At 43.9% G+C, this 22,810-nt stretch overlaps 1 protein-coding gene across 2 annotated transcripts; it reads right to left on the bottom strand.

The window, feature by feature from the left end:
• Positions 1-436: 436 nt before the first annotated feature.
• Positions 437-22,219, bottom strand: Trmt10b (tRNA methyltransferase 10B). Of its 2 annotated transcripts, none has more exons than XM_076564123.1 (9): positions 22,133-22,219; positions 12,589-12,803; positions 11,862-11,982; positions 9,119-9,243; positions 7,320-7,472; positions 5,264-5,342; positions 4,577-4,644; positions 2,302-2,425; positions 437-1,803 (listed from the first exon to the last, which is right to left on the bottom strand). In XM_076564123.1, the coding sequence occupies exons 2-9, from the start codon at positions 12,772-12,774 to the stop codon at positions 1,697-1,699; spliced, it is 963 nt and encodes a 320-aa protein (XP_076420238.1). In that variant the 5' UTR covers positions 12,775-12,803; positions 22,133-22,219; the 3' UTR covers positions 437-1,696. The 2 variants fall into 2 exon arrangements, with proteins under 2 accessions (XP_076420238.1, XP_006986105.1); XM_006986043.4 differs by having other exon boundaries at positions 11,874-11,982.
• Between the last annotated feature and the right edge of the window lie 591 nt (positions 22,220-22,810).

Genomic DNA, 22,810 nt, shown 5'->3' with positions numbered 1-22,810 from the left:
AGTATTGTTTGAAGTTACCTCCCTTACTTCTCCTATAATACAGCTGCTATAATGAGCTGTAACTCAACATTAAAATTCTTTGTTATAGTAGTAAAACTTGTTTGCCAGAGGGAAAACCTACCTGTAATCCCATAAGCCAGTGGACCGAGTATATAACAGCTCATACACACTTATCTTGTTGAAAAGTTCCAAGTGTTTTTACACCATTAGCTCATACCTGGTCACTGCAGAAGACACTAATCCTCATAGAGATACTGAAGCCGAGTGTAACATGGTCTAAGGCTTAACCCCTGTGTACTGATGTTTTTCAAATTGAAGTGACAGGATATTGTAACTTAACATACTCTATCTACTTCAAAACCAGGATACATTTCTTCCATAACTCATACAAAAACTCAACAATTACAAGTATTTCACCTCATAATACAAGATACTGTTACGTTTTTAGTTTTTTTTTTTTTTTTTTTCTTAACAGTATGATGAGGATTTCTGATCCTAGTCTGGCCAAATGTTATTAAGCTAACATCATTTCCCATAATCGTAAACAGAACTACGTGCTCAGGTTTTGGATAAAGAGGAGGGGTTTGGACTTGACTCGGAGAGGAAATTCCATGCTATTTATGTTATGTTAAAGCCTCGAGAGATACAAATGTACACTGTCAAGTGATAAAAGTTCAGTGGTTCTGGGTTTACAGGTCTCTGAAAGTTATGCACCCCTGAAGCCTACGTGGCCAAGTCCCATCCAGTATGAGAACCATCCAGTATGCTGAAATCCTTAAGGGGTTTTCTGAGGCCTAGCCTATTTTTTAATAAGAACATAGAATTTATCAAGGGATAGTCCCCAAGGGATTCAATGGGAAAGGAGAAGGAAGTAGGCTGAGAGGTAACCTTTGGTTCTTTTGAGATACAGAAAACATCTGAATTTGCTAGCAGCTTACCCTTCAAGTTAACCCCAAATAGGAGAAGTAACAGCTATCTCTGAACATGAGAAGACTTCTGTCTGTAACAGATGGTAGACTAGTGTGCTTGTGTGTCTGAATGCAGCATTCTTTCCTGCTGCTTTATGCTGGATTTATCAATAATAACTTCCTTTTTGATTAGATCTGGGTACATATGTGTACAAAGCACTTGGTTTGTATGAGGTTCAGAAGGATACACAAAACTTTATATATAGACTAGAAGAGAGGAACCCTCCATGACCATAATCAGAACGAGAGGAAGAGAGAGCCACAGGAAAGAACCATGTACTCTAAAGGCTTAAAGTAGGCCAGGCCAGGTTAGGCTAAGACAGCAAAGCTTATATGCAGCATCTGCCTGAGCTGGTGAAAAATCGGCACATTCACAGGTGAGAGGAAAGGAATTTATGAAGTTCTGTGAGAATTTGACAAACAGCTCTAAAAGTAGACTTTCATAAGTAGATAAATGTACAAAATATGGACTAGATCCAAAATGCCATGTACTTGACAATTCCTTAATACATAAACTTTTTTTTTAAAACAATATTCTGTTTTATCAGGGTATTTCCAGAGAGCCAGGCATTGTAGGTGACACAAAGCCTAAAATGTCCTTGCCATTAAAGGCATTCAAAGATCCACAGTAGCATGTAAGGGCAAGTGCCACTGCCACCCTTGGCCCTGTCCTTTGTCAAGACACCTTTGGTCCTTTACGCACTACAGCTGGAATCTTGGACTGCCCATCATTCCATTGCATTCCGAAGAATGTAGCCTTTTCCTGGAGAAACTCCTTTCTTCAATGCTTCAGGCCAGCTGTGAGTCTCAAAGTAAGTGGACAGGATATCAAACACTGTGGAGGTAAACAAGGTGGTGACCATTCAGGAGAAAAGACTAGTGAAGGACTAACTTGGAAGAGGGTGTCCTCTGATTATGTGGTGGTAGGTCATGGGAAGAGAAGAAAGGACATGGCCCTGCCTACAAGAACTCAACTACACTGAGGAGAGGCCTGTGACTAGGAACACTGCCACAGAGGACTGCGGCACCATGGCCACACAGACAAGGGCCTGACGGGCCGCAGTGGGGGAAAGGCAGCTGAGATGCTCCTGTAGAGCGAAGATGCCGGGCACTCGAGACAAATGGGTACTGTCACCCAGGAACAAAGGAAATGAGAAATGCCTGCCAGCAAGTACATGAAGGAGCGTCTAGATATATGGGTCACAGGAGACTGGATCACGGGGCCAGTGCACTCAAAGCAGGTCTGAGAAAGGAGAAAACAGTGCCGCCCACGAGAAAGGACTAGTAAACGGCCAGGAAGGAAGCCTGTTGGGCTGGGCCTCGTGAGCAGTACCTTGGTTGATGGCCAGCACTTCTGAATGGTAGTTTTTCTCATTCTGACGCCTGACCATGTACTCCTGGATCGGCAAGCGGGCTGTCTTCACAGCGCAGTCTCGAGCTTTTTGAAATGTCACCTTCTGTAAATCAAATGTTCTTATTATAGAAGTACATGTGAAGACACTCATTGTAATAGGGACTGCCAATTTGAGAATTTCTACACACTGCTCCTTTTAGCCGGCAGAAAGAGAACAATGTATTCAAACTGCACATCTGAACAGCACTCTGTTCTTTACACCTCCAAGAGGCCATCTGCCTGTCTCAGGAGACTGTGACAAGGAGGAGGACAGTAAGCAGTGGTCCTGCCTCTGCAGTAAAGCTCTTTCCCACTCCCAACTATTTATTTTAAAATATCTCAAGTCTAGGAAATCCAAAAGAATCACTGAATTCATTCCTTTCTTGTTAATGAATGAATGAATGAGATTCCTGTCATCTACACTCACCAGCTAACGTTATCAAATCTGTCTGGGAAGTCCTGGAGAACAGTGGACTTCCCCTTTGACAGCACCTTGTTTTCATTTCTGAAAATCCTGTAAGATTACTAACACACAACCAGTGTCTGTCTCTTCAAAGGCTTTCCCATAATCTCTAATCCAGTCAAGGCGTCCATAGTACACTTGACAGGTTTTGTTTGTAAGAAGGGCTCAAGTGATTCTCCTGCCACAGACTCCCAGGTGGATGGGGCCACAGACATGTCACTCTATTTATAGATGCTTTGTTTTCTTACATTCCTTTAAAATAGCCCCTGGTTGTTTCAGTATCTATTACAGTGGCTTTTTTGAAAGTTCTATCATCTTGCAGAATGTCCCATCCTAGATCTTGTTTCCTCATGACTGAATTTTAATTTTTCAAATTTTGAGCAAGAATATTAGACAGGGAAGAGTATTACACCAGGAGACATAAGATGTCACTCCTGGTGATACTCAGTCTCATCAGATTTGGAGCTGATGATAACCAGTGGCTTCACTGTAGTGGTACATTTGGCCTTGGTACCCTGCCAGGGCACACTCTGAGATAGCTGGTAACGCCTCACTTAACCTGCTGCCTGAATCAGCGACTACACTAGAACACCAAGCAATGACTTCCTAATTCCTACACGCAGGCTTCTTCTGTACGAGACCCCTGCCCGTTTTCAGTTATTATTACGACACTAGGGAACATTTAGGAGTTTGGTTTTGTTTTGTTTGAGACAGGGTTTCTCTGTGTAGCCCTGGCTGTCCTGGATCTCACGATGTAGACCAGGCTGGCCTCGAACTCACAGAAATCTGCCTGCCTCTGTCTCCCAAGTGCTGGGATTAAAGGTGTGCATGTGTCACCATGCCCGGCAGAACACTTAGTTTTAAAACTAATGTACTTCATATTGGTGTGTCTCACACAAAATACTTCTACATACATGATAAACACATGTAAAATAGACAACAAATACACCTAAGAAAAGTGAACTATGGAGCCTTGAGGGCTGAGGGAAGGACACTTATTTCTATGTTCCTTTTTGCAAATGTAAACTATTATATCATTATTCAACTTAAAAACTACGCAGTGTATGTGAATTAGTGAATATAAGCAAAAAAATAATATTTTAATAACAGAAACAAAAATTAAAACTCCAGTAACAGCTTAATTATTCTAATAGGGGCTGGAGAGATGGCTCAGCGGTTAGCGCACTTCTTGTTCTTATGGAGGACCTGGGTTTGATTCCCAGTCCCTACAGGCAGCTAACAATGATCTATAACTCTTGTTCCAGGGGATCTGATGCCCTCTTCTGACCAGGCATGCACATGGGGCACAGACATACATGTGAGCAAAACATTCATATATATAAAATGAAAAACTAAAGAAGAAGCCTGGACAGTCCTACTGATTTGAGGACTGTGGGAATAAGACTCACATCAGCAAGAAAGTTAGTCTAGAAGAAGCCGACTAATCTCACAGAGAAGAAAGTGAAGAAAAAAATGCTGAGTCAAGATCAGAATCATCCTGGCAGAGGAGAGGAGACAGGAAGCAGCAAATGGCTGTCTAAAGCATCCAGTGTGTCTACTCTGACTTCTGGTTCTGCTCCTGTCTGCTAAGCCTGCTGACACAGCCGGCTGATGAGAAGAGGGACCTTCAGGTGGGAGAGGCACCTTAGGAACAACAAGCTCTTCTTGTTCCCATGCAGCTGCTAGGCCTTCTGGGTAAGATAACGATGGGACAAATGCCTCTCCTACAAATGGGCTAAGATGTACACTTACCTTCTGAATGCTTTCATCTACAAGTCCACCAATGATATAAACTGTGTTTTGATCAATGTCTTCAAGGGCTAGTGGAAAAATGAAGGCCACTGAGATCAAATTTGTTTTATAATTTCTAAATCCAAAGAAAGCAAAAGGAAAGAAATACCACCAATATTAATACAACTAATACAACACAATGAAAAGCTAATCCTCGGAAGACAAAGCAGGCCGCCTGCAGGAGATCTGAAAAATGCATGTGATGTGCTGAAAGCGACACCATGTTAGAGAGGAAACAAAACCAAACTACAGAGAAATGTGAGATAATATGGCAGCACCATGACCACCTAATACTAGTCAGTGTGAAAATTATGTGAAACGGAGGATATTCTCTGTGTGTGTGTGTGTGTGTGTGTGTGTCGTAGTTTATATACATTTATAAACCATATCTATATAAAACAGTGACAGAAACCCTGGCCCCAAGCTGGTCAGGAAGCTGGACTGCCAGGCAGCATTCAGAGTCCAAATGAAGACGGAACTAGTCTCTGCAGCATTGGCTATCTGCCCTCAAGAGAGGTCAGTTCATCCCCCAACTTCTCCTCCCCCAACACTCTCTTGCATGGAGTAACAACAAATGTGCCACAGGAAATAATGAACCAAAGTGGAGGAACAAAGTATGACACGAACCCACAAGGAAAAGGCACTCACCCTGTTCTGAGTCGGGAGTCAGGTACACAAGGGTCTCCAGAGGAAATAAACTAAAGCAGTCTTCTTCTGTTACATCTAGCTGGAAATACAGAGGTTATCACACCAGTGGGATGGCATTAAACAGCTCAGCGCACAACTCACACCGGTTACCTGACACCTAGTGTCTGTCAGGCCCAGCTCTGCTGTCCTGGAAGGTCTGAGGGCTCATGCAAAGTGCTTAGTTAAACAAACAAATAGCACAGACATTTAAACCACAGAAATGAGACAGAAAGTGGCCGGGCCTCCCAGAGGGACACGGGGCACACATCAGCACTCAGGTGAGGCAGGCTGTACCACACTAGGGATGGCTCTCTGGTGGAAGGAACACTAGAGCCCGGTTTCTGCAAAGAGGTGAGACTGACACATGGGAAATCACCTCAGACGCAGGAACACAGGACACAAGTGCTGTGGGATGTCCTTCTGCATGCTGTGAATATGTGTCTCTCTCACTGGTTGATAATAAAGCTGTTTTGGCCTATAGCCAGGCAGAATAAGGCTGGGCAGGAAAGCCAAACAGAGATACAGGGAGATGAAGAAGGGCGGAGTCAGAGAGATGCCAGCCAGCCACCCAAGGAAGAAGATGCCAGAGAACAGGTAGGCCATGGACCACGTGGCAATAAATAATTATTAGAAATGTGTTAATTTAAATGTAAGAGCTAGCTAGTAACAAGCTCAAGCTATCGGCCAAACATTTATAATTACTATAAGCCTTGGAGTGATTACTTGGAAGCAGCTGTGGAGTGGGCCGGGACAGAAAGCCTCTGATTACACGAGAGAGGCCGGTGAAGCAGTCAAGGAGGCAGTAGCTGTGTAGTGCCACATGGCACATCTCACACCCATGGCCTCTGTGACTTCCCCAGGGAAGGCTGCAATAACAGTCCCAGCTACACAGCAGCACAGAGGGGCATCTTTAGAGCCAATCCTTGAGACAGATTCGGATTCTCACTTACATATCTGCTGCTACCCATACGAGAACCTCAGTAAGGGATGGAAAGTCCTGTAGTTCTTCCCAAGACATCCTAAAGTCACACTGCTTCCAAAAATGGCATTTCTCTTCCTCTAACAGCCATGTTTCCTACCTCTCCATGACTGGAGGATATGGGTTAGCATGAACTAGACAGGTTATAAAACACAGCCCTAGACACTGGGAATATCAGTTTGCCAATACGGAGCAAGAATGAGAAAAAATGTAATACAAGAACTAATGCAGGATTCTAAAACTTTTTAGAGTACAACAGTGAAAATATCATTTATATACAGACATTGCACTTGTCCTCAGCACCCATGGGGATTGGTTCTAAGATGGTCCCATAGACACCAAAATCTAAGCATGCTCAAGTTTCTTATATAAAAAGCCAGTGTTTACACTAAGTTACATGCTCCTGAAGACTTTACATCATCTCAGACTGTCTTAATGCCCAGGACACATAAATAGTTCTTATGCTGTACCTTTAGTTTCCCCTTGGAAACTTTGGAGATGGCGTCTCACAATGGCCTAGGACTCAGTAGGTGGTTCAGGCCAGCCTCAAACTTGACAGTCTCCTGCCTCAGCCTCTAAAGTGCCGGGATTACAGGCATGAGCCACCACACCTGGTTATATTGTATTACAGAGGGAATAAATGGCAAGAAAAAAGTATCTGTGTGTTCACTACAGATGCAATTTTTTTTCCAAATATTTTTGAAGACTCTGGTTAAGCCGGGGTGAGACAGCTGGGGGGGGGAGTGGTGTAAAAAGACAACAGCCACCAAGCCTGCCTTGAGTCCTGTCCCAGGACCCACATGGTGGGAAGGAAGAACCAACTCTCATTGTCCTCTGACCTCTACATTCATGCCATGGCTTACACATATACACACACTAAATGCAAGATTAAATAAACGCAGTAAAAATGCCGTTAAATGTGGGGATGTGGAAGCTACAGGTAGAGCAAGCTGCACATTCAAGAACGAAGAAGCAAAACCTTTCCATTAGGACAGGAGCACTTTTAGATAATTCAGTAATATGTCAAAGGATTCTTACCAAGTATGCAGAAAATCCATCATTCATCCTCAAACACTCTTCATAGAGGGGACTGTCAGTTGAGAATCCAGTGAGGTAGATCCAAAAGGGCCTGCTGGCTTTTTTGTTTGAACCATACAACCTTCGAATCTGTCCCGCCAGCCTGCTCAATTCCTGCAAAGCGATGAGGACAGCTGAGCAGAGAGCACAAGGACAGCTCTGCCAGCCTCCCTGTTGGAGTCCCACAGCACTAACTCCTGAGAGCTGTCCCACAAGACTCATCAGCGAGCCTGGCCCTCTGCCCAGGACCAGCACACCGAGACGTGTCATACTCCACGATATCACACATACAGAACAAGGTTAAGGTGACGACACTAGTCCGGAAACACTTGTGAGTGCAAAAACTGAGAGTTCCTCCTGCTGACTCTGCTGCCGGGTATTTAATGATATTTGGAAAGCTTTCTTCTGCTTTTATCTAAAGTTTTTTTATTATGTGATGTTCAATATTAAATTATTTAAAAAGGTTAGAGTAGCAACACTTTCATGGTACATTTGGTAAAGTTTTTTATGTGATGTTCAATATTTAAATTATTAAAAAGGGTTAGAGTAGCAACACTTTCATGGTACATTTGGAACCATCACCCTAACTTTAAGAGATGCCAAAGTGTTGGAAGTTTTAATTTCCCTCCCTAATCCTAGAAAGTTGTTTCATAATTTAGCTTGATTTGTGCGATACTGAATAAAAGGCATACAGGCTTTGGGTTTGATTTAATCTGCTCTCCCAGTTAATATAAAGGGAGACTGCCTTGTTCACTTTTTGAATGCTTGTTTATGGCTGCTGCCTCTGTCTCCACAGTGCTGGGATTAAAGACATGCACCGCCACATCCTGCCTCCTTGTTCACTTTTCAGAAGGCTACAGTTAGAGGTTCCACTGAGAACCTTAGAGATGCAGTCCTCCTAGTTTCTTTGAGAAACACGTAACATTAGTAAAATAACGGTGATGTCTGAAATACAATTCACTATGGTGTAAGGCCCAGGATCATGTGCTGGTTTGACTTCCGGCACAACTGAGATGACCTCAAAAGCCAAATTCAAGCTCACCTGCCGCTCTGCCTTTCCAGATGAAACAAGTGCCCGAGCTAAAAAGCCTTCTTCATCAAGTGAATGAGGCACAGTTCCTGTTTATCGCTATTTGGCCCCAGCAGCCCATGAGATCGTCCGAACAAACCAACCATATTGTCCTGTGGGACCCAGGGGACAGCTCATCCTTGACATACAAAGCCAGCCCATTGCTTTCTCTTCCCAAGAATAACCCTGTGTGGCTTTGTGTGGCTTGTCACATCCTCTTCCCTAGGCTGTGAGCCCAGGAGACTAACAGACTGCTGTCGATCTCATCTGTCCAGAATCATGTGCATGTGCTCAGCCATCTCCAGAACCCCACAGGTAATTCACTCCCTTGCTAAAGGAAATACTGAGAAATAACTAAATGTAAACACTCCAAGAAGACTGCCCACCAGGAACCCTCCCCACAACATGCTGCCAGGCTAGTATTTCTCTTCCAAGCAGAAGGACAGAGATTTAGTGTCTGGAGAACTGCACTGGCAAGGGTCCATCTGGACTGAAAACATCAAGTCTCCAAAGAGCAGAGAAACTGCAAAATAAACACACACTGCTTTCCAACAGCCACTGTGGGACTCGCGGCCTAGAGTAGAAAGCCAGACACTTCTAGGTTAGAAGAGAGCCACAGAAGCTGGCGACGGTCACCCACTTCACAAAGGCTGCTCCCTTCCATGCCTCCCTCAGGCTCTGAGTATTCTACCTTCTTTGACATGTGGTGGGTCATGCTCAAGTCAACACACAGTCTTGGTCCTGAGTGTTTGGCTTCCAAAAGTCTGTCTTTGGTTAAGGCTTTCAAAAAGCGTTTGCTGTGCTGGGGGCAGGTGCCTGCGACAGAAATACCAGAGAGGATTAAGAGTGGGATAGTACAGGTGCTACGATCAACAGTTAATAAATGGGACCTCATCAAACCGAGAAGCTTCTGCACGACAAAGGACAGTGTCATTCAGATACTGCAGCAGCTACAGAATGGGAAAAGATTATTACCAATTACACATTTGATACAGAGCTAATATCCAAAGTACATAAAGAATTCAAAAAACCATGTATCAAGAAACCAAATAACCCAATTAAAAAATGGGATACAGATCTAAACAGAATTCTCAAAAGAGGAAACTCAAATGAGAAACAAAGAAATGTTCAACAACCTTAGCCATCAGAGAGATGCAAATCAAAACTACTTGGAGATTTCACCTTACACCATCAGAATGGCTAACATAAATAAATAAAAAAAGCGACAGCTCATGCAGGCGAGGGTGTGGCTTAAAGGGACACTCCTCCCCTGCTGGTGAAGTATAAACCTGTGCAGTCACTATGGAAATCAGTGTGCTGGTTCCTCAGGAGTATGAAAATCAATATACACCAAGACCCAGCTATACCACTTGAGCATACACCCAAAGGATGCTTTATGCTTCCACAGAGACACTTGCTCAACCATGTTCACTGCTGCTCTATTCATAATAGCCGGAGAAAACAACCTAGACATCCCTCAACAGAAGAACGGATAAAGAAATTGTGGAACATTTACCCAATGTAGTATTACTTAGTAGTTAAAAAAAATGATATGAAAGTTGCAGGTAAATGATGGAACTAGAAAAAAAATCATCCTGGGTGAAGTATTCGAGACCCAGAAAGAAAAATATGTTCTATTGCTTATGTGTGGATGTTAGCTGTTAAGTCAATGATAACCAAGTTCTAATCCATAGGGCCGCAGAGGCTGGGTATAGAATAAGGGACTAGAGGGAGACAGGTCTCCCTAGGAAAGGGAAATAGAATAGATAGCTATGGAGGGGCTGGAACAGGGGGATCAAGTGGGGAGAGGAAGGAGAGAGGGGCACGAAAGGGGGAATAATGGAGAGAGCCAACATGAAGGGCCATTTGAGGGGCAGTATGGAAGCTAACACAGCAGACGCTTCCTAACATATATCCAAATATGAAGGTGATCTAATAATGGGGAGACAGAGTCCCAACTGGTCATCTCTTGTTACCAAATGATTCTTCCAGTACTGGGATTGGGTTACATCTAACTGAGTGGTTGGCCAAAGGCCCCATGGGCATCCCCAAACAACCTAGGCTGTTGTGGATTATTTGTACACTGTATGAAGATGTGTTGCTGTGATTGGTATAATAAAAAGCTGGACAGCCAATAGCTAGGCACAGGCAGGACTTATGTCCAGAGAGAAAACTCTGGAAAGAAGAAAAGCAGAGTCAGCAACAAGACGGAGAGAAAACAGGAGGTGTAAGATGGAAGAGAGGTAACACGAAGTGACAGAATGTAGATTAATATAAATGGGCTAGTTTAAGTTATAAGAGCTAGTTGAGACAAGCCTAAGCTAAAGGCCAAGCTTTCATAATTAATAATGAGTCTGTGGTTCATTATTTGTGGGCTGGTGGGCCAAAGATAGTGCGATAAGAAAGCTTGCTACACCAGGATGTTGTCAAAACTATAGGTTGCTCTCCACAAAGTGACAGCAAGGCCCCATTGCTGAAGACAACACCTACACAGCTCATTGAACATGGAGAAGTGGAGCTGGTGCCTATATGGAGCCTTCACCCCTACATTCCAGTATCTCTCGTATAGGAAGACACTCTGTAGGCTCCCAAAAGAGAAATGTAAACACCAGTCACAAATCCTTTGATCTACAATGGTGTCCTGACTGCAAAATATGCTAGTGGCACAAAGCTTGTGGGAGTCACCAATCAATACCTGACTTCAGGCCCATTCCATGAGATTGAACCTATATCAACTTGGGTGGCCAAGAACCAGAGACTAGATAGCGCAGGGACCTAGGGTAAAACCAAATACTATTCGCCTAAAACAAACAAACAAACAAAAAAACCAAAACACAACCAAAAAACAAAACAAAAAACAAAAACCCCAAAACAAAAACAAAAAATACATAGCAATAAAATGATTCCTAATGATATTTTGCTATACTCATAGATCAGTGTCTTGCTCAGCCATCATCAGAGAAACTTCTTCCTGCAGCATATGGGAACAAATACAGAGACCCACAGCCAGACACAATGCAGAGTAAGATATGTTGGAATAATTAGCCCTAAGTAGGATATCTCTATTAAATCTCTCCCCTAAAGACTGGGGGTCTCAGGGGAAGAGGAGGCAGGAAGAGGTAAGAGCCAGAGGGAATGGAGGACACTAAGAAAACAAGGCCCTGTAACTCAGCATGATCATAGCTCATATGAAATCACAGAGGCTGAGGCAGCATGCACAGGGCCTGTACGGAGTTGCACCAGTTCCTCTGAGTACATATCTTCCAGTTTAATGTTTTTATGGGATTCCTGAGTAGGTCTCTGACTCTTGTGCCTTCTCTTGGGCTCCTTTCCTTCTGTTTGTCTTGTCCAACTCTAGTGCAATAGTTTTTGTTTTATATTATTATATCTTATAATATAACAGTTATGCTATAAATTATAAATTATGCATTCACAGTTATCATTACCTGGGTGTTCTGCACGTTTGACTTTTCTTCTTTCTTTTTCCTGTTTCCTTTTGCTCTTCTTCGAGGAGACTATCCTTTCCCAGTGTCTCTGTTTTCTCTGCACATTTTTCTTCCATTATCCAGAAAACAAAATCGTTTGAGACTCCATAAGAATCAGAAAGGAAAATGGACATCAGAGTCACTTTTCTGCATTTACATATAGTTAGAGAGGAAAAAGGATGTCTGTCTTAAAAACAATCCTACTGGCTTGTGTTTAATTTTATCACTATGATTTCTTCGACATTTTATTTTCACTGATGAATATTCACTGTACACAGTGTGAATTATTATTATTGTATGCATTGCTTGGTATCTGACTCAGGGCCATGCAAGGCAACAGTTCTCACTGAATAAGACCTCTACCTAGGTTATAATTAGAGAGAACATCACCCCCACTGCACCATCACAATAGTGACTTTTCCAGGTTATAGAAAATCCACTTGGGACAGAATCTAAAGAATGGAGTTTGGAGACCCTGATCCTTTTAGAGGCATATCAAAGTTCCCTTTAAATTTTTATGTAAGACTCAAATGAAAATGATACCTTAATCAAACTAGCAGGGAATGAATTTAACACTTAGAACACATACAATTCATTCTCAACTCCTTTCACGTCCTGATCGACCCTTAGAACGGAGGTCTCTGGGACACTCATCACGCAAGCTCACAGCACATACCGAGCACCATGTCGCACTGTTTGCAGGGCAGGCCTCTTCCTCTTGGTGCTCGTACCCCACATCCATTTGCAGAAGCTGGAAGCTCTCAGAGAGTCCATCTTCACCTCCGTCCTCTGGGAAACCTTCTTGTCCCGGCCACACCAGTGACTCTGTTCTCTGAGCACCCTTTTGCAATTTACAGTCCATGCGCTCTCGTCATTTACACATCCAACTCCCTACATCCAAAAGACAAATGGGGTTACTGTGTTAGCGATGAGCAGGTGTACAATACTGACCCAGACTGAACTAAGAAAAGCATGTTGCTGAGTGTTCCAGAGAGAGAATTCAGCAAATAGTGTTCAGCAATAAAGAAGCCAAATACACTTCTTGGAGGACAAAGACTGATACTTCCAAGCAATCAATACCTACCCACAGAGAGCCAAGTTTTCCTGTGTTCTTTGGAATGCACTGTGTCATTATGAATCAGTTTTCAAATCAGTCCTTTAGCAAATGCTTCTTAAGCATCTACCACATACAAGGTCCTGAGCTAGTAAAGAAGTACGGTAGATTCCTGGGGTTGGTGACAAGGTCAGAAGGACGTGCCGAGCCTCACGCCCACCCTACATCTGAGTAGCATTACAGCAGAAAGCTAGTCACCACTGAGAACGTGTCATGTCCCTTCGAGGGCTGAGGCTGAAAAAACATGGAGAAGCACCGTAACTGTGGTGTTCAAACTCCCGAAACAGAGAGGCTGGTGATGCTTGTGCAAGCTGACCTCGAACTCATGGTGATCCACCTGTCTCCACCTGTGTGCTGGGACTAGACATGTTCACCACCATGCCCTGCTAGTTCAGGGCTTCTTAAACTTTGTCTGCTTGTAACTCTCTTTTACCTGAGAACACATTTAAACTAGCTTAATTCTTTATTATTATATATGTGTCCATGACATGTGTGCATCTGGTAGTGGGGTATCCACGGACAAAGTGTATCTGTTTTTTTTGTTTGTTTGTTTTTTGTTTTTCCGAGACAGGGTTTCTCTGTGTAGCTTTGTGCCTTTCCTGGAACTCACTCTGTAGCCCAGGCTGGCCTCGAACTCACAGAGATCCACCTGGCTCTGCCTCCCAAGTGCTGGGATTAAAGGCGTGTGCCACCACCGCCCGTCCCCAGAGTGTATCTGAAGAACAAAGGAAAACTGAGTGGAGTCAGTTCTCTCCTCCCTTTACATGGAATCTGAGGACCAAAATCAGGTTATCAGGCTTGTGTAGCAAGGGCCTTGGCCTCCTGTGATGTCTGGCTGGCTTTCACCCAAGGAATTTTTATGCAAGTCTAGGTATATAGTATATACAAACATATAATATATATGTATATATATATGTGTGTGTATATATATATATGTGTGTATATATATATAAATCAAACAACTGATAATCACAAAGAAATTCATTTTAAAACATTTCTTTGGTGTACAAATATTTTTACCATTTACTAAAGATGAGAGCAAATTTTCTTCCCAATGAGACAGAGGTGCTTATTTATTTTCATATAAAGAATTCAATCTTGGCTGAATATCTGATACTGTAGGATAGAATGCCTCAGTGTTTTTTAAAAATTGATTGATATTCTGATTCTGTAATTGTCAAAGCTGAGAATGCCACTTCACATAAATATGTGGTACAAAGTGGCAGAAGTATATATTTCAGGAATTGTTGGAAATTCTGTCCTAATCACAACCCAAAATTCAATTAATAGTTTTATAGTAAATATTTTATTTTTATTTTAAAAAATATGTGTATATCTGAGCATGGGTTTCTGCATGTGTGTACCGTGCATGCAGAGCCGGAAGAGGGCAATGGGTCTCCTGGAACTGGAGTTACAGATGGTTGTGAGCTACTGCTCAATGTGGCTGCTGAGAACCGAACCTCGGTCGGCTGCAACAGCAGTACACACTCTTAATTGCTGGGCCGCCTCTCTAGCCTCATAGTCAATGATGTTGTTGTTGTTGTTGTTGTTGTTTATTTGAGACAGGGTTTCTCTGTGTATCCCTGGCTATCCTACAAATCACTGTTTAGACCAGGCTGGCTTTGAACTCAGATCCACCAGCCTCTGCCTCTGCCTCTGCCTCAGGTGCTGGGATTAAAGATGTGTGCTACCACTGCCTGGCATTAATAATGTTTTAATGAAATTAATCAGCAACCCAAAAAGCGGTTTCTTTTTTATTTACAAATTGTATTTTATTCATTATTATTATTACAGCATGTGTGCTGGTACGTGTGCCGTGTACATGTAACAGAAGACAGCTACTGGGGGTCAGCCCTCAGTTTATTAGGGTCTCTGTGCTAACCCATCTCACTGTCCCAAATGCTATTCTAACACAATCCAACCTAAAGATACCTTATTTGGAGCACCAGAGGGACGGCTCAGCAGTTAAGTGCACTGGCTGCTCTTCCAGAGGACCCTGGTTCCATTCCCAGCAACCACATGGTGGCTCACACCCATGTATCACTCCAGTTCCAGGGAATCCAAACCCTCTTCTGGATCTGAAGACACCAGGAGCACACACAGTATACAGACATACACGCAGGCAAAACACTCATACACATTAAAAATATAAGATAGTTAAAAATGTATTTAAAAAATACATTTTAGTACACACATGCTAAAGAACGATAGCAGGAGAACAATGAGTCTGTTTCCCATAATTTAACCACATGTTCTGTAAGAACAGAGACTGTATGTACAGCAAAGACCCTGCAGTTCAGAACACAAGTCTCCTATGTGAGCCACATTAGTGGGCACTGTAGGGTGGGATGGGATGATCAGAGCAAAGGGAGCATGTTGTATATTCACAGTCAACCCAGCCACATCACCTGGATTCATTATGCTTTTGATTTAGAATTAATTTTTGGTCACTGTATGTTCAGAAACCTTTTACTGTTGCCAAATTGTTCATACCCCCGGCCCCACCATGAGTGACACAACACCACATGAAGTTGTGACCCAAAGTTTAAGAATCTAGATTTAGGCAGTTAGTCAGGTGCCATAACCAAGAGGAGTGTGACCGCTGCCCACAGCTGGTCCTGGGTGGAGCCGTGCTTTCCGACCATTTTTGAAAGCTTTATCTTGACAATATAAGTGTATGCAATGTGATTCCCAAACATGGTAAAATGTCTGTTTGCAGTGAAAAGTCACGACCCTCACCATTATCCCCTCAGCTCCTAGAGCAGGCTTTGATAATTACACAGCTGTTTTATGTGTGAGACCAGCCCCCACATTTATTTACCCCAGGGACTCTTGAGGAGTGAGGGAAAAGAGACTGAGATAGAAATGGAGGGGAGAGAAACAGAACACAGAATAGCCTCGGGTGGGCCTGGATCCTTTTTGTTGTTGTTGTTGTTATTGTTTTGGTTTTTCAAGACAGGGTTTCTCTGTGTAGTTTTGGCACCTTTCCTGGAACTCACTCTGTAGCCCAGGCTGGCCTCGAACTCACAGAAATATGCCTGGCTCTGCCTCCCAAGAGCTGGGATTAAAGGCGTGCACCACCACTGCCCAGCTGAGCCTGGATCCTTATCCACTGGCTCAGAGCTTTATTCCAAAGGGCTTTTTATAACAATGCCAAGGGGAGGGGCAAAAGACCTCCCCCTTGCTAGACACAGCCAAGTGTAGGCCCTTCCAAACACCTGGTACTCAGGCCCGTGGTCCAATCATCCTCTTATGCAGTCCTGCTGGACAGCCACTAGGAAACCTCGGTGGGCTCCAACAGTTTTTAGTACTTCTGGTAATAAATACAATGGCCTGGAGTAATATGCTTACACCTTCCTTAATTTCTGTTTTTGAGCTTTGAATTTATCAAATCCAAGTGAAACATGGGAATTCAAATCATGTAACACAGTCTTTTAATATTTTTCATCTTTTGAAATTTTTCTTTTTTGAGGTCTGGTGCTGGGGATTGAACCTTTGGCCTGTGTATTGTTAGGTAGGTGCTCTAACCACTAAACCATATCCTCAGCACTTTCATTAGTGATACCGATCTTTAAATTTTACCTAAGGGTGATTTACAATATATAGAAAGTGCAGAAAATGATTTTTTGTTTTGTTTTGGTTTGGTTTTTGGAGACAGTTTTCTCTGTGTAGTCTTGGCTATCCTGGAACTTGCCTTGTAGACCAGGCTGACCTCAAACTCAGAGATCCTCCTGCCTCTGCCTCCCAAGTGCTGGGATTAAAGGTGTGCACCACCATGCCCAGCTGAAAATGTAAATATTTTAAGGACCCAGTTCAGTGAATTCGTGTGTGTGTGTGTGTGTGTGTGTGTGTGTGTGTGTGTGTGTGTGTGATGAACAGTCTATGCTACCCACTGTTCTCATTAAGGGGAAATCAACTTCCTTCTTTCCAAGCCAATCCTATCCCCACCGCCTGCCAGATGCAACGACTCTTCCATCTCTAGGAGCACTGACCAGCCTGCCTGCTCTCGTGGGCTCCGCAGCGCCCGCCCCTTTAGAGCCTTTTCCTACGGTGTTCCTGAGGGCACACATTTTGTTGTATGCATCAGTACTTTGCTCCTTTTTACTGCAGAGGACTATTACCCTGGATATCCCAGCTGGTACTCAGCCCGACTCAAGGGGACTGCTAGGTGGATAATCAGAGCTCCTTTGTTAGAATTCCGCCCTTGCATCCTGCTCTACAAATTCCAGCCATTTCCTCAGCCCTGAATAAGTCTCAGTTCCCTCTCCAGGGACACCATTGCATTCTGACAGAAAGCCAGGGCCAGAGGGCGCTCAGCTTGTTTCTTTTCACTCCACAAGTTCAGTCCCTGTCCTGTCTACTCTTAAAGGCTTGACAACAGCCTACTTGAGTATTTTGTTCAGTTTTATAAGTTATTATATAAAAATACACCCAATATTTATTCCTTCTGTTTTGACAATTGCCAAAAGTCATTGTTATTACTTTTTAGAATATTTTTAAGCTAGGCTTGGTGGCACATGCTTGTAATCTCAGTCCTCAAGGAAGGTGAGGCAAGGTCAGCCACAGTCGGAGGCCAGCCTGGCTACCCAGTGAGTTCAAGGCTAGCCCAGGTTACAAAGCAAGACCCTGTCTCAAAAACCCAAAATAACAACAAAAATTATGATAATAATATTCTAAACCTGTAGCTCTATTTACGAGGCCAAAGAGTGAGGACTGCTTGAGCCCCGTCTGGGAAAGAGTGAGAGACCCTTTCTCAAAACAACCGCCTAACCATTCCCACCTCCTGCCTTCTCTCTTTCATGTTCTAACCGTGGTGGGCTGAGCCTTTACCGCGAGGGCCATCACAGGTGTTAGTTACACTCTGTTCTATCACGGTTAGGCACCGGGGCTTTGTCTGTTCCCTTGGTTGTTTCTACAATCTGTACCCGATAAATTATACTTCAATACTTTGATACTACTCTCCGAGGCCCGCTCCCGGCAGAGATGGCGCCTATGGTTGTATTGCCTTTGCTGGTGCATCGAGTGCACCCATGGAACATTCTCAGGGTTGAGCTCACGTTGCTTTCCCCACTTCATGTTGCTTGTACTCCACTAACGTCAAAACTAAACTGAAATTTAGTTGTTTTAAGTTTGGGCATACTTAAATGGACTGTTTAGGGAAGAAAACAGCCATTTTAGGATTTAGCCATGTTTTCTGGCCTGCCACTCCTGAGTGGTGGGACATTTATGTGTAGCACAGACTCCCTCCATGAAGTAGGACAGGCTACCTCACTGAACTGAGGGAAGGACCTGATGCCTTTTCCTTCTCTGGGAAACACTGGCTGTCACTGCTTCTGTCTGAAAGCCTGCCAGCACAGCTCTTGGAGTTTCTCAGTCTCGGGCAGTTCTGGGTATGCACCACACACTCCTGAGGATGGCCATGTAAAATGTTTTCTAGATCTGAAGCTGGCATTCACCTGCCTGCAGAGGCTGGAGCTTGCTATCAATTCTACTTACTCTGCAAGAGTTATCAGTTCCTTCCTTCCTTCTCTCCTCCCTCCCCACCTCTTCTCTCTGGGGTACTAAGGATGGAATCCAGAGCTTTGCATAGACAAGTACTCCACCACTGCGTGAGAGCCCCAGTTCTCTTTTCATTTTGAGACAGGGTCACTGTGCAGCCTTTAGTGCGCTCTCTACTCCAAGCAGGCCTCAAGACAGCAATCCTCCAGTCTCAGCCTCCTGTGTAGCTACCAGGTGCAGGTTAAGTTTTAAATGTCTTTTTTTTTTTTAACCGAGTATGTCAGAAAGTTAATGGCATATACAAAATTAAATAGAATATATAATACTTTCAGAAAAATGAGGAAAACAACACATTCTTTAAGCATTCTTTTTTTTTTTTTTTTTTTGGTTTTTTTGGTTTTTTTGAGACAGGGTTTTTCTGTAGCTTTGGAGCCTGCCCTGGACTACCTCTGTAGACCAGGCTGGCCTCAAACTCACAGAGATCCACCTGCCTCTGCCTCCCAGGTGCTGGGATTACAGGCGTGCCACCACTGGCAAGCATTCTAAAAGCACTGCACTTTTCATGTATGGAAAGTAATGCTGACCATAAATCTTTTCAAACCAAAACTACCCAGACCCGTGTGATGACACTTATTTTAGATGGGTACACAAACTGTTACACTAATCATTCAAATCACTTTGACGTGTGTGTGTGTGTGTGTGTGTGTGTGTGTGTGTGTGTGCGTGTGCGCGCGTGCGTGCGTGCGTGTCTTTCCTGGATCTCACTCTGTAACCAGGCTGGCCTTGAACTCACAGAGATCCGCCTGGCTCTGCCTCCCAAGTGCTAGGATTAAAGGAGTTGCACCACCACTGCCCAGTAATAAAGTGTGTGTGTGTGTGTGTGTGTGTGTGTGTGTGTGTGTGTGTGTGTGTTTAAGATTTATTTATTATGTATACAGTTTTCTGCCTACATGCCAGAAGAGGGCATAAGATCTCATTACAGATGGTTGTGAACCACCATGTAGTTGCTGGAAATTGAGTTCAGGACCTCTGGAAGAGCAGCCAGTGCTCTTAACCTCTGAGCCATCTTCCAGCCCCATAAAGGTATTTTTTAACAGCCAAATTTCATGGCATTTTGTGTTCTTATTTGTGTGTGACTATTTATTTGGTCACTAAGCATGCACTGAGTGCCTCCTACAGGACAGGCCCTGCTGGGGAACGAATGGTTATAATGTCTCTTTGGAAGTCTGGCTGAGAAAAAAAAAAAAAAAGATAGGAGAATTTTGAGGGGCTCTAGAATTTCCATGGCTGCTGCTTAAAAAGCTCAAAAGCCAGGGTTGATATTTTCCCACCAAACTGAATTCCTTTGAGAGACTTTGCAAACAAGGCTGGAGAGACGGCTCAGCAGTTAAGTCACTGGCTGCGTTTGCAGAGGCTGTGAGTTCAGTTCCCAGCACCCACAGACTGGCTCATAACCCTCTGTAACTCCAGTTCCAGGGATTCAATGCCCTCTCTAGCCTCCAAAGAGGCCAGAGAATCAAAGTTCACAGACATACATGGAGGCAAAACACTTATACACACAAAATAAATAAACCTTAGAAAACAACAACAAAGACATTGCAATCAGTAATATTTGGCATGTGCTGAACTTTACGTTTTGTTTTTTGTTCCTCTTGCCTTCCTCAACTCTATAGTCCCTAAAGGTTCTTCTCATACCAGGAAATCAAATAAAGACCATGCCATACCCTAAGAGTCTATATTGTCTCTGCCTGCACACTCCTGGAGGCAGAGACCCCCTTTCTTGAGTGCTGCACCTTTGGTGGACAGCATAAACCCTGGCACACAATGGAAATCCAGTAAATGCTGAATAGAGGTTATCAGCTGAGAGCCCTCAAAAAGCAGAGCTGTGGCTGAGCATCATAATGCATAGATCTGGGAGCAGGAGAGGTGGCCCAGTGGTTAAAAGTATTTGCTGCTCTTAAAGAGAGGACCCGAGTTCTATCACCAGCACCCATATCAGGTGGTTTACAACTGCCTAGAGCTGCTCTCTAGGGGGCCAGACACTCTCTTCTAGACTCTGATGGCAGTGCACCCACACACACTTGTTTGTGTGTGCGTGTATGAGTACACACACACACACACACACACACACACACACACAAAAGAAATCATAAAAAAACATACAGATCTGATGAACCTGCACAAGACATTATCTACGCCCAGATTTGGCATTACACCTCTTAATTAAAAAATCTTTTCTCAAGGCAAGTAACACAGTAGAGTGCTTGCCTACCATGCACAAAGCCCTGGATTCAATCCCTGGTACTGCATAAACCAGCTGTGACTGCTCAGGTAACACTAGCACTAGGAAGGTAGAAAACAGGAGGATCAGAAGTTTAAGATCATCCTTGGCTACATACAAAGTTTGAGGCTAGTCTGAACTACCCAAGACCCTGTCTCAAAATAAGTAAATAAATTCATGAAACATATATTCATAGACAGTAACAGATATATGAGTATCTAAATGTTTGACAATTATACCTCCCTTCTGCCTAGAATCAGCAACATTTTCCATTTCACTTACAGTAATCCCGTATCTACACAGATCATTATGGGCTATCCCTTCTGTCAATTTTCCTTTTTCTAAAAGATTCCATTTATTTGTTTATTTTATTTTTATTTGATTGATTGATTGATTGATTGATTGATTGATAGGGTTTCACGATGCAGCCCTGGCTGGCCTGGAACTTGCTATGTAGACGAGGCTGGTCTCCAATTCACAGATCCACCTCGATTCTGCCTTCCAAGTGTTGGGGTTAAAGCCCTAAAATTTAATTTTATTTAAAAAAAATTATGTATGTATGTGGCTATGTGTCCGTTAGTACAGGTGTCCACGGAAGTCAGAGGCATCAGATCCCCTGGAGCTGAAGTTACAGGCAGTCATGAGTTGCCAGACATGGATGCTGAGTACCAAACTCGGATCCTCTGCAAGGGCCACCTTTCTTGCTAGCCCCTCCTCCATCGATTTTCTTTAGCTCTCTCCGGACTACCTATTCCCCAACATACGAAATATTCCGGTGTCTCTGCATAAACAGTTCTCTCTGCCCAGGATGCTCTTTCCTTAATCTCACACGTCCTCAGTTCACACATACTTTCACTATCCAACACTACCTCCTTATTTTTCTGTCTGATTTTTTCCCACACCCTTACAAAGTGAATGTTCCGTTTACTCAGACTTTCTATAAATACTGTTTGTATTCACTCCGCCATCCCCACCTCAGACCTTATAGCCTAAGTCCCACCGGATGAGCACAAACCCGTGCTCAATCATCCTCTGCTTGCACAAGTCTCCCATTTTTTCATTCTGGGCAGTGGGGCCCCAAAGCCAACACCTGCAGCACCAGAACACCTACCTAGACCCGACCGCCGGCCGCAGGGAACGCGGGTCCCGGTGGCCGAACCAGGGGAGGCAAGACCCAGAAGCCCCAAGATTGTGGGTGCCGTGGCCTCAGAGTGGGACCCAGTAGTCTCTAGCCAACCCTCAAAACCAGTGTCGTCGCCCGCCCACCCCACCCCACCCCACCCCACCCCACCCCACCCCCACTCCCCGCCACCTGTCCCCGCGTACCTGACAATTACACCTTGCTCAGAAGAGCTCAAACACAGTGGATCCCGCCTCCGAACCACTTCCGGTTCCTGATTAGCTTCGAATGGCATTCTGGGAGTTATAGTTTTCAATCTGGCAACTCAATAGAGGATGCCAGTAGGTTAGCGGGGCTTCTATACTCTGGGTTACCTGTAAGTTAGTTGAGGGTGGCAGTTCCAGCTCCTCGCAGATCTTACACAGCTCAAACAGGTAACCAGGAGCTTTCTGGCTAGCTGGAAACTGCAAAACTGGGGTAAATGAAGTTTTAAACCACCTGCCTTGCCTTTTGTCATTATGGGGCCCTTATGGTTTCCTGGATTTCCTTTCAACCAAAAGGGCCCATGACTTAACACGGCCCGTTCCTGAGCACACAGTGCTCCCTCGGCCGCCAGGCTGTCCGAGTTAAAAACCCAGACAAGATTTAATAGGCAAGAATCTAGCGGCTGGCTACATCCCTCATGTATCTCCCCTCCACTTAGCAACCCAGAAACAGGCTCAGACACATGAAATGACCTTTCCTTTTTAAGATTTATTTTTGTTTATGTGTATGGATGTTTTACCTGCATATGGTTGCTCACCTCTTGAGTGCCTGAGGTATTTGGGAGAGTCAGAAGAGGGTGTTGGGTCCCCTGGGAACTGGAGGTATAGAGAGTCATGAGA

The sequence above is a fragment of the Peromyscus maniculatus genome, chromosome 2, assembly GCF_049852395.1.
Source record: "Peromyscus maniculatus bairdii isolate BWxNUB_F1_BW_parent chromosome 2, HU_Pman_BW_mat_3.1, whole genome shotgun sequence".
Lineage (NCBI taxonomy): Eukaryota > Metazoa > Chordata > Mammalia > Rodentia > Cricetidae > Peromyscus > Peromyscus maniculatus.
Note: the sequence above shows the minus strand (reverse complement) of the source record. Positions and strands in the feature narration are given on the sequence as shown.

Excerpts from the sequence above, each read along its gene's own strand:
- Trmt10b (XM_076564123.1), bottom strand. The coding sequence starts at position 12,774 with ATGGACTGTAAATTGCAAAAGGGTGCTCAGAGAACAGAGTCACTGGTG. Across the intron at positions 7,473-9,118 it reads CCCACCACATGTCAAAGAAG|GAATTGAGCAGGCTGGCGGG; the intron begins GTAGAATACTCA and ends ATCGCTTTGCAG. Across the intron at positions 5,343-7,319 it reads ATGGATTTTCTGCATACTTG|CTAGATGTAACAGAAGAAGA; the intron begins GTAAGAATCCTT and ends CTGTATTTCCAG.